Genomic DNA, 13,131 nt, shown 5'->3' with positions numbered 1-13,131 from the left:
ATGCATTATTATAATAATATATAAGTAGTATGCTCTACGATTCCACCTACAGCATGTTATGTTGTCTCATAGTTAACTATAACCCGTGTGTAGAACATATGGTTACATAGTTAGAATCGTGAGTAAGCGAGGGTTGTTTTTCCGGTTTAAGTACGATGCAGAATATGTTGAAGGTATAATAAATACTCAAGTATACAGTGAAATACTATTGTAATAATGCAATAATCATAGGTAATAATAGGTATTAGATTAAAAAAAATAAAAATAACAAAATAATAATTATTATTAAAAAAAATTATGCAACAAAGATGTTTTAACACGTTGAAATCGAATAATATTTGATTATTAACTTAATTTTATATAACTTATATTACATAATAGTTATTATCAGAATAAAACTACTATTAAATATAACTTAAATAACTGTAGTGATTAATTTACCCAGGTATATAAGAGTTCCGATAATAATATTTTGAAAATTATTAATATAATTGAAATTTAAACAAATTGTTGCTTAGTCAAATTTAACTTAAACCATTAACCGGACAGTGCTCTAAATTGTTATCATTATTAATACATTATAGGTATAAAATATTTATTAGAAATTTTATAAGCGAATCGTGATAAGGTTATTTGAGATATGGAAAAATTTATTAATTTTTGTAATACGGAAACCTTAATTGATATTTATGACGATTTGAACCGGTTTATATAATAAAGGATTAAAGTGATGATTCAGAATAGAATAATATTGTGTCTATCGATAGTAATGCTGAAGTTACATGTAGCGCCACTACTGATCTCATCTCCGGACGCTTAATTGGCCATTGAACCAGTTGCAGAAATGTCGGATTAAAGACAACTGACGATGCAAAACATCACTGGAATCCAAACAAAAATGAAGTGCCCTTTATTTAATCGACTACTTATATAAAAAAGGTTTTTATAGAATAATTTCAATAATAATTAGTTAAATTCATGTTTTTAATGCATGAGAAATGACTAAAATAAAAATATTTATAAATAATGAAATAGGATAATAATAAATTTAATATAAAACTAATTTTTTTATTATTTAGAAAACTGAAGATTATAATATTATAATGTTAACTGCTATGACGATACGTATATTATGTATACCGAAAAAACCTAGTGACCTGATTTTCATGCTGATAACGTCATAACTAAGCACAAAGTATACAATTATTTGAGTTACGATAAATCTTTAAGGGTTTATACTATTTAGTATTGTAGTTAAATAGTATTGCAAATGAATTAATAGAATCGATATATTTTTAAACGATCATAAATTGATGATAACATAAACGTCATAAACAATAAATTCATTACATTTCAGTTGCACATTGTAATTTTTTTTTTTTTTTTTGATTATACTGATAAATAAAAAACAATAAACAGTAGTAAATTCAATTGTGTTCTAAATATTATTAAATAACTTTTAAAAATGAATAAATTATGTTTTTTTATTTAACAGTGGAATTTAATTAGTCTATCGACCAAATAACTCATACCGAATCCGGATATAGTACACACTACATGTACGAATGCACTAACGGCGAAAATTTGGATTGAATTTTGGAATTTCCCGTTTGGCTCGTTAAGGGCATCGTGAAGTACGCGTTATGTATCGGGATGAATATTGCAACGGCAAACCCATGTGTTGCATTATAATTGCTACGGCAGCCGTTATGGCGAAATCCATACACACACACACACAGACACACACGTGCGCGCGTATAGTTGCAATCCGGAAACGATAAAAAAATTAATTAAATTTAACATCAGCCGAAAAACTGTATTGCGACCTTTATCGCTATAGCGCACAATAATCGTTTGAACGATCCGAACCGCTTCGCCGGCGAGTCATTTCGAGCAAAGAACTTTTCGTCGTATACACACACATTTACTGTATACGACAGTTGTAGTCTTGCGACTCGCACTGCTCAATAGTCGGTGTAGGTACGTAACATAATGTGGTATATCATATCCGTCGGCTGTTGCAGTTGTTGCTCGCACCCGTCTACGGTCGGGGCGGTGGATGACGACGAAGAGGAATATCAGAGAGAAGGAAGAAGAAAATGAAGACGATGTCCGCGCGACGTTGTTGTCTACCGACTGCGCACGTGCGCAATGGCAAAACCGTTGCGGTAGGTCGCCGTTGCAGCCGCCGCCGCCGCCGCCGCCGCGACCGTCACGCAGGCGGTATCCAGTCTTCGTCGTCGTCAAACGGTTAGCACGACCGGTGTGGCGTCGTCAGTCGTCCACGTGGTGGTGTACGCGTGCTACGCCGCTGCCGGATACGGATACGCTTCATCGCCATTGTCGCAACACTGTTTTAATTATACTCACCGTTCGCGTGTATAATAACGATATTACTTATATTATACACAAACGCACACACACACACACACACACAAGAATTATATCCGCGTCACGCGTATTTCGTCGCCGACGCGCGCGCAAACGGTTTTACGCGTTTTTTTTTCCACCCCATTTCCGCCAAATCCGAAATGACGGTCGTTGTTGGCTCGCAACGGTTTACAGTTCGGGGTTCAGTAATATAGGCGGATAGGAAAATAGGAACTGTACAGTACAACAATATTAAACTACAAGGCGATGGAAAAAAAACCGATCGAGATGACGGCGTCTTGTCCGTGCGAGAGAAACTCGCGCACCATCTCGAAATCTCGGTCGTGGCCGATGCTGTACACCGTGATGGAGGAGGAAACCGTCGGGGGGACTGCCCTCGCGTCCACCGCAATGGCCGGGATCGACGGACAGCAGCAGCAACTGCTTCCGGATAAGAGCAGGGCGGTGCATCAGCTGCAGGTGGCCGCGCCGGCCGCGAACGTGGGTAGACTCCTCCGCCGTCACTATTATCCGGAAGCCGGATGGGGCTGGGTGGTGGTCGCTTGCGCGTGCATGGTGCACTTGCTCAATCACGGGTTGCAACTGTCATTCGGCACCCTGGAGAAAGATGTGGTGCACAGGTTCCGGGACGTTAGTTATACGAGAACAGGTAAACGACGCTGAATTCTCCGATGTCATTATTTATCGCATGTGGTCCTTTTAACGTGAAGCATTAATTAATCATAAAAAAAAAAAAAAACTATATAAAATAGATTATTATCTATTAAATTATTGTCTTTTTTGATAAAACCATAAATTTTTAATTTCTTTTTCCAAAGAAGAATATTTTTTAGAGTGCTTGTGTACACATTAAATTTAGATGAGAAATTTGTTAGTTTTGAATAAACCGTCAATCAACGATGTATTATTTATCCTTGAAAGTTTATGTCAACATAGAGAATAGTATTAACTTTACTCAATTAAGAACAATTATTTTTTTATTTATTTTTTAATTATCACATGATTTACGTATATAGTGATGTCGTGAATTTTAATTTTTTTTAAATAATAACTAAATATTTTACTAAAAATGGTTCCGAACTTTTCTTCTTATTACACACTAGCTATACTAGTTTAGGCAATGTTACAAGTTGGATTATTTTGCCTATTATTTTTCAAGTACACTGGATAAAGTTTAGTTGTTTCAATAGATTACTAGTAAACTAGTAACTAGTAAAGTCTAATTAAAAAGCTAATAGGAAAAGTAACTAATTACTTAGTTTAGTTACAAAGTTAAAAATAAATTGAACTTGTTTACTAGTTAATTCTCATTTTTGGACCTTAGTTAAATTCTTACAAAATTGTGAGCATAATAGTAGATAAGTACATCACGGTAATAGAGAAGTACTCAAAGTATTCTTCCATAAAGGTAGCGCATTATATTTCTATACGTGTACCTTGCTTGAAAATAAAATATTATCAATGGTTTCTTTTTTATCAATGTCTATTATGAACGTAATACTTATGATCTATTAGTGTATATAGTTGACGTTAACGACAAACGATCAAATAATTTTAATTCTATTTTTTTTAATAATATTATAATAATGAATAGTTATTAAAAGTGTCTATCTTATTTAATGATTCAGGTAACATATCTAAAAATATATGATACTTTCATTTATATACACATTCGTTTCTTTTCAATCGATTTCAGATAAGGAATGTGTGATATCTATAGTTATGATAACAAAAAATAGATATCCGTACATAAGTTTGTTTGTTTGTTTTTTTTTTTTTTTTTTTTTTTTTAATTAAAAATAATAATACTTATTGTTAAATAATTTACCGAATAAAACCTGAAGTTTAATCGTAAGTTTAGCTAATTTACATTTCTATATTTTTATTAACTCTGTCGAACAAAAAAGAAATTTTGCAATTTTTTTGTCAACTGTTTATTATTCCGGTGGAAATAAAGGTTAAACTGTTGGACTTAAAATCATTTAAAATAATAGTTCTAAACACCTATTTATGCGACATATATTTTTTTAAGCTATATTTAAGGAAATTAATTTCCAGAATCGCCGGAATGCAAAGAGCTACGAAAATGTAGTGTAAAATTAATAAAACGCACTACCGTTAAACTTAACTATCTTTTTGCATAATTATTTTGAATATTGTCAGTTTATTAATTCTTAGAATAAAATTATATATTAATAAAAATATTAACGAATGAGATATTTATATATTTATATATTCTAAAACCTTAGTTAGTGTATATTGTGTATAACGACCAGAGTATAAAGTTGTTAATTAGTTATGTTACAAAATATTATTTAATATTTAATCATGGCTTAATAAATTAAAATCTAATATTTATACTGTAGTAAAAAAAAAGAACATCGGTTAGTAAGTAGCTAATAAATGAGCTATCAATTATGTCGTAAATTACTTATTGTTTTTTTAAGATGAAAAGGTACTTTTCATACATTTATAAACTTATATAATACAAATATTAAGTATTTTTAGTCCAATTAGGGAGCTTAAGTATAAAGAAATATTATAAAAAGCGTATTTCTTAGTATTGTAGATTTTTAAATATAAGTTTAAGTGGTTATTTAACCAAAGTTTTTATAAACAACAAATTAAAATTATAATATTAACCGTTTTGTTATTAATAAACAAAAAGGGTTAAAATGTTTCTAATGTTATTAATTTGGAGTAAATACACTTAACGTATACTTTATACCAACGTTTTTTAATTCATTATTTTATTAATATAACAACTGAATTCTTGAATTCTTCATTTTATTTCATACAAATAAATCAGTTTAAACAGAGAAATTAAATTATTTCTTTGATTAAAACAAAGATTCTACAACACTGGTACAACAACACAATGCATATTATATTGTTTATTGAATAATATTGAATATTTACATACAAAATTACTATACATAATCTACTCGATTGTTTTACTTCCATAATACTGTATTGTAAATTATAACATATACTTTAATGTAACTACATTTAATTTCAAAAAGCAATAATTCTCTATTCGGTTTAGTATAAAATATAATATGAATTTGAAGTTATTCGGGTTAGTTTAAGGTCATCGAATCAATATAAAATTTTTTTTTCAAGTTAATATCATATTATTTATAACTCATAAGCTATAAATATGGCTATACTAGTATTTGTGTGTGTGTGTTTTTGTATTCAAAATGCAAATAAATATGTTGTCAATAAAGTATGTGTTTGATAATCCCATGAGTTTAAATTAAAAATGTTGAACTTTGCATACTCAAGCATAATTATTTATTATAATATTATGCATATTTTAAGAAAAAATTGTTAAATAAATAAAACGTTAGTCCTCCTACATGTACTCTTATGTTCTTTAAATGTAGCAAACTTAAATTTTTCTTTTTGTGTTGGTGTTTTGTTTCTAGATGAAAATTAAAATAATAACTTTAAGAACATTTCTATACAGAAAAACGAAATAATTAAACACTTAGAATAATAATGATGCCAGCCTTTTTATACAATATTTTGGTAACAGTAAAAAATATATGTATGTTTAATATTATTTCATATAATAGTACATATCTATTATATTATTATTATATTATTATATTTATATCTTTCTTTATGCATGTTTACTGTTACATGAGACAATTATCTAAGAATTAATCGTATAGACTATATTTATAAAAAAAAATAAATAATAATTGCGTATTTCAAGATTTGTTTAGGGCGCATATATTTTATTTTGTCGTTTTATTCGTTGAAAAAAAACAAAACATATTTCAATTGAAATATAAATGATATTTAATATCTAAGACTATTTACGTAAAGGATAATATCATATTTACGAATTTTATCTATAGGCTGTTTCCGTTGCTTTATTAATAATATTTCTCTGCTTTTGGGTCGGTTTATTATAATGTAGTGTTATATAATTATTTTCTTGTATTATTTGAATATGTTTTGTAACATACAACGGACCTTACCTGTACCAATACTGTTTTGTAAAAAATGAGTTGTGTCGGAAAAATTCAATATTCACCAATATTTTTAAACGTGCATCTACATTTATACCAGACTAATTAAAATTTACTCACACTTACGAGTAATTAATGACTTGCCATAATGTGTGTGTATATAAAAATTTAGTTCAAATATGTAAATTCAGTAGATAAGTACATACATTCAAAATAATAATTGCTTAGTGTACATTTTACGAAATTGAAAACAACTTAAGAGTTTGTTATTTTTTTACCTACAACGGATATATAATAAATAATAATCAATCTAAAAAATGTATAAGTATAATGAGTGTAATTAACAATAGCAAAAACAAAAAAAAAACCCAGATGTTTTTAATGGTAATTTTACCATAAACATAATATTATAAAGTAGTTGCGAAAAATCTCGTATAGATTACCAAGGTATTTTATAATAATATTTATGACGTTCGTTAATTTGAAATATTATAATGGGAATCAGGTTATGGATTATTGTCAGTCTTCAAATCATACTTAAACGTGTAATTCGAAGTTTATATTCGTTATGTTTTTTTTTGTACTCGTGCATTTTACTTAATGTTATAAATATAAGATAGTGTAAGGGGACTAATTATCGTGTAAAACCGTTTTTAATTATTCGCATTGAATAGGCAATTCAATTTTCGATTCATCAAATCTTACACCGGGATTAAACTCATACATTGAGCCAACTCATAGTATTAAAACGCATATATAATAACTGTTATATGTGTAAATATGATATTATATAAAATATGTTCGTTTAAAAACGAGATCTTACAATTAATTTTATGACATTGAGTGTTTAAATTAAATGTAATAGCTTAGAATTGTATAATCGGTATCATTACACACATATTAATATATTTTTAATATTGTTATAAATGTTTTACACGAATTAATTATCATCAGAATGAATCTATATTTTCATGTTGTGTTATTAATTTCGTTAAAAAAAAAAAAAAAAAAAAAAAAAAATGAATAAATAAAAAAGGTGGTAACCCAAAATACAAAAAGTGAACACTATATAATACAATATTTTATAATACAAAAACCGTTTTAACCATTTTATCCGCTATTTATTGTGTATCATGTTTGTTAAATTATATTATTTATCAAAATTATAGATTTTCCATTTTGAATTCTTACATTAACAAAATAATATGACCATTTGAGATTAATTTTCTTTCTTTATCTATCTCTATCACTCTAGGTTTTAGCTTTCAAATTTCAAACGTGTAAAAAAGTTTTCAAACGGTTTCAAGAATCTATAACTCCTTGATCATATACAAACACCACGAACTTGTTATAGCGAAAGATTTTTTTTTAAAATGTTAGAGTTACGTCAAGGACCTAATTTCAGTTATATCATATACCCATAAAAACCGATTCAATACACCGTTTAAAACATTCTTTCGTGTATTTTTACAAAGTTTATTAAATTCTAATCATCATATTCTGTGTAATTTATTGTACTCTTTGTATATATATTATTATCAATCTTTTTTTCTGATCATTATTGTGAGAGGTATTTTTTTATAGTGTTTGTATAAAGCATTTTTATGTATGTGAATAAGGGCATATAAATGTTATTTGAAGTTTATTTTATAAAAACAAACATATAAGATGGATATAGTCACATATTATAATATTAATACAGTTTTGTCCTACAAACGCAGTGGAAATTATTCTTAATAAATATTTCAGTTTACAAGTTTTATGATAAAATCACTTACAACTAACGATACATAAATATTTTATTTTTAGGATATTCTCCTAGAATTTTTACTGTACCAAAATAATAATATTCCAGAATTTATGGGTTTAAGAACACTTAAAGCAATATTACTGTACCATAATATATTGTTTAAATTAAGACTATGTATTCAATCCGTGTTTAGAGTATAGATTTTTTTATTCCGGCATTTATTTTATTGTACGAATAGTAATGCAATGAAACAGAGCACGTGCTCAATAAAAAAATTATCGGAGCAATCCATACATTTTTTTTGTGTGAAATCGTAAAAATTGAAATGTTACTATGATTAGATTTTTAGATAGTATAATGTATATTAGGTTTAACCAAAATTCAAAGCCTCGACTTAAAATAATAATAAAAAACAAAATAACACATGGCACGCGCATTATAAAGTTTTGATGGTTATATATATATCGTGATATTTTAATCTTGTCATAATTTTCGCATATAATTTACTCTGTATCATATTCCCATTTCCCAGTATATTTGGACGTAGGTGTTCTATAACGGAAAGCGCAATTACAAAGACTCGCCGGACGCTGATGTGCAGTATCGCATATAGTATATCCATATGGTTATTGTATAATGCAACATAAATAGTTTTCTATAGTATGGCATAATATTATTATAATCATAATGTAATAATGTATACGTGATCAGGGACTCCATATGGATCTATTACAACTGCTGCAGTTGCATTATTCGCTCGTCGAGAATCAGATGTTATTGTGATGAAACAAATTATTAAATCTATAAATAAATGATAAAATATCGCGATCGCAGTGACGGGTCGATGAGGGGGGAGAATGATGAGGGAGGGGATATTATTATCATATGACCACTGCAGTAGTACCCGTGTAAAATCAGATCAAAGATTGTCGTGGCGTACACGTATGATAATATTTCATGTGCCCGCGACAGTCGTGTCGTGTACAACATTCCGGTCCAAACGGATTATAACTGTACGATATAAATAATAATATTATCATATATACGGTAGCGCGGTACGTATATCTATTGGCAAAACGAATCGCTGTGTATACACTGTCGCGACGAAGTCGGTTGTCAAATGAGATTTGTTTTATTTCAGCTGGCTGCAAAGGTTCTATTTGAATAGACACCTATGTCTTGAAAACGACGTAAGTCATTACGTTATTTGCCAATACGTCGAAATGTAATATAAAAATAAATTCAATAAAAACTCAATTCAAATAACGGACATTACTACAACTGATAAGATAATTAATAGCGAAAGTCCAAATTTAATAAACGAAAAATGTTCGAGAGTATACTATCATAAAGATAATAAAACACATTTTATGCTATAAAAGGTCTTTTTATAATTGATCATAAGATAAAGTGATGTTTGTAAGTCTATTACTAATTAAAATTTCATTAAAACTTTTTATTAATAACAGTCATATTTCAAAGGACTCTTTTGAAGGGTTAAGTCAGAAGGCCTCTAAACTCTCGAATTTCGATCAGTGTCGAGTCGAAACTGTCGACACTATCAGCGTCCCAAACATAGTATGTACATGGCCGTGCAAATATGACGTAATCTACACTTTCGACTTAAATAAAAAGTACGGACGTACGCACGAAGATTAAAAGCTTAAAGTAGGGCCTCTGGATTGACCATAAAGATGCCTTTTGTGCACGGCGTCAATAAGTCATTGTATAATAGTATAATATAGTACCAATGTATGTTTGCACCAAATGTTGAGTCGTATTTTGGTGCTGATGACGTTCGTCACTTGGGTCAAACGCATAAAAAGAATTAGCGCACTCGCATTTTCAAACATATTCGTATGTCGAGACGGTTTAAGATTTCTAATTAGAAAGTGAACATTGGTCTTAAACACACAAACTCCTACGGAATCGTACAACGACGCTTTTAAACTTTTAGGAAACGTCGCAAACTTCATCCCGTTGGTCTTTTATTCTATTCAGTATATTTTCGGGTCATAAAATAGTTTTCATGATTAATCTCTTAATGTTGTTCAAAACTACGGATAAATATAAAATGGAGTGCATTACAAATTGTTTTGCAATAATATACACACATATTATTGTTACTATATTATTTTTAAATATATGTTATTTTCAATACGTTTTGTTTTGAAATTCTTTCAACTTAAAATAAACGTCATCTCGAGTTTGTTGTTGTCATATTATATAAAATAAAATATAATATAGTATGTTTATCGATGTGTTCATCTTGGGTCTGACTATTTACTTATTCCGATTTATGTCGAGGATCCGAACTTAAATTGTAAGTTATGAAAACTATTTACCGTGACATTTTAATATTAACAACTTATTTATTGTGAATTATTAAAGCATACCTACATTTCAAAATTATGAAAAAATAATATGAATTTAATTATTGTTTGCGATTTAATTAAATCGAAAATAAAATTAGTTATGACGGTTTTTATAAATAATTCTATAGGTAGACATACTATAATAAATAAAATAATAATGGTCTTGTAGAATATCGTCAAAAACGGTCTGTGCAATAGTCATTTAATTTATACAATTTTTAAAAATTTAAAGGGGTAAGTAAAAACAAAACGAATTTCGTCGGAAAAATATCGTCACTTGTAACATAATAGTATGTTACCAGCAGTGGCGTATTTACGGGGGGAGGGATCAAGGGGATAAATCCCCCCTCACCATAGGATGTACACGCACAAATAATTATAGTCATCATATTATTTAAAAAATTATTATTATTTTTTTTTCTTATCAATAATCGATTAAATTTGCAAGAATTTAAATATTATAATACATTGTACAATATTCTCATTGGTATCTTCATTTATATAGTCATATCCCCCCCCCATGATAAAAACCTAAATACGCCACTGGTTACCAGTAATTAAACGCGGTGACTGTGGTTTGTGATACTACTTGTCCGCAGCCCGTAAATATTCACGCAGGGTAAGCGTTCACTGCAATATACGATATTTTCGTACAGATTACGGCGGGCTATTTTATTATTTTCCACTGTCTCTGCAGTTATAAAACAGACATATAAGAACCCTTCAGACTGCAGTCACCGTAAGTATTAGTTATTACGCAAGTAAAGGATGCGATGATAAAACAAATAAATCGTATTTTCCGAAAACGGGTCAAATACAACAACAATGGCCATGACAACAACGATAATAATATAATATAATACCATATTTATATATATGGATTTATAAATATTTTTTAAACAATTTAATTAGTGTTAGTTTGATTTTATTATACTAAACAAACGTAATTCAATTAATGTAAAAAAATGTACTAACTCAACTGATTAATAATTATTATACTAATCTAAGCTCCATTAAATCAACGATCGACGATGGCATACATGAATAAAAATCAGGGCATTTGAAAAAAAATTTTGTTTTACCTTATTTACAATTATGTTTTGTTTTGTATTATTTAATTATTTATGTTTATCGTTTTCCGTTATAATTACGTTTACAAATTTCAATTGTTTTTTGTCAATTATAAAGTTATAATCATAACGTTTTTGTAACGTTTGCAAGCCCTAAATTAAAAATACATTCCCAACATATAGTATCTTTAAAATAATCAATATTATACAAAATCGATGATACGGTAAAATTTATTGATTATAATAAATAGTAATCTATAGTACGATAAAATATATAAATCTAATGATTTGTATTATGGGTAGGATATGGAGAAAATAAATTTCCAGTAAAAAAAAGTCAACTACCTATATTTTGGTAGTAATTCGATGCAATGGTCATTATAAAGGTGCTTATAGTGTTTAGTCACATACAAGCAAGTATACGGTGACCCAAATTATTATTATTTTTATCATTTCTATTATCATTTTCGTATAACTTAACCGGCATAATAATAATATTATTATAATGCTCGTATTGGCCAACGCTGTGCAAAAACTGCACATAGTCACCGAGCTTTAATCACTTTATTATTATATTATGTCATATTATTATTAAATTAGGGTTTTGATTAGATATGTTATTCTCGTTTTCTGTATCGATTTCAGAATACTGTGCTATATAGTACCGTGCAACATCAATACAATACGAGTTAACTATTTTAGCCTGACATTTTTATAAACATTGTCATAATAATAATATATAACATAATTAATAATATTATAATATAGAATCATTGATTATTTAAATATTTATACAATCAGTGGTAATTTATGAGCACAGCGCTCCATATTCGATTACTGCTGAATTATGGTAATACGTGTTTAACGAATGGGAAAATACATTTAACTCCGACAAATTATTACGTTTTAACAGACTATTTTTCTTAGATAACTTGGTTCTCTGTTCAAAAGATAAATAATGGTTTTTAATTTTGTTTAACTAGTTTGTAGTTGTAATATTATGTTGTTAAAAGTTTTAACTTAGTTTCTTAGTATGTTTAATGTCTTAGATTTAAAGACAATGCCTATATATTATACATACCTTTAATTTGCTTTATATTAAATCATTAAATGTCGTATGGTAATTTCTAAAATATTTATTTTTGATTACATAATACGAAGTATCTATACAAATACATTTAATTTTTGTTGTACAGTTTTAAATATATTTATTTTTTTGGATGTTAGATAGATTGACGTAGTGATTTTCGTTAGTTATTAATGTTTTTTAATGTTATTGTTTTTATACGCTTGGTACAAGTTGTCGAGTTGAGACGTATAATGAAAATACAGTAAATGTCTTAAAGGTAGCTTCTACCAACCATATTATACAGTAACGTTTAATATTTTAAGGATAAGAATATTAAATAATAATGTTTAATAAGGGGGCTAAAAATAATGCAAAATTATAAAAACAAAGTTTCCCCGGAGAATGTTGTTCTCGTAATGTTATATGCTAACAACCATCAATGTAATTTAATTAACAATAGGAAAATAAAAATGGTAGAATTTCACTTGATAAG

At 28.3% G+C, this 13,131-nt stretch overlaps 1 protein-coding gene across 2 annotated transcripts in view; it reads left to right on the top strand.

Annotated features, from left to right (window-relative positions):
* The window catches only part of LOC112604183 (monocarboxylate transporter 2), a 310,370-nt gene that overhangs the window by 60,162 nt on the left and 237,077 nt on the right, over positions 1-13,131 (top strand). Inside the window, exon 1 of one of the 2 annotated variants that reach the window (XM_025353097.1) lies at positions 2,513-3,040. The exons of the other annotated variant lie outside the window; for it this stretch is intronic. Coding sequence (XP_025208882.1) covers positions 2,638-3,040 — 403 coding nt within the window. The 5' untranslated portion in view covers positions 2,513-2,637. Of the gene's footprint in view, positions 1-2,512; positions 3,041-13,131 lie in introns of those variants that run through there. 2 annotated transcript variants of the gene reach the window in all.

Source organism: Melanaphis sacchari, unplaced genomic scaffold (assembly GCF_002803265.2).
Source record: "Melanaphis sacchari strain LSU unplaced genomic scaffold, SCAv2.0 Contig11_pilon_pilon, whole genome shotgun sequence".
NCBI classification, from domain to species: domain Eukaryota; kingdom Metazoa; phylum Arthropoda; class Insecta; order Hemiptera; family Aphididae; genus Melanaphis; species Melanaphis sacchari.
The sequence above is the reverse complement of the archived record's forward strand: the minus strand, read 5'-3'. Positions and strand labels throughout refer to the sequence as shown.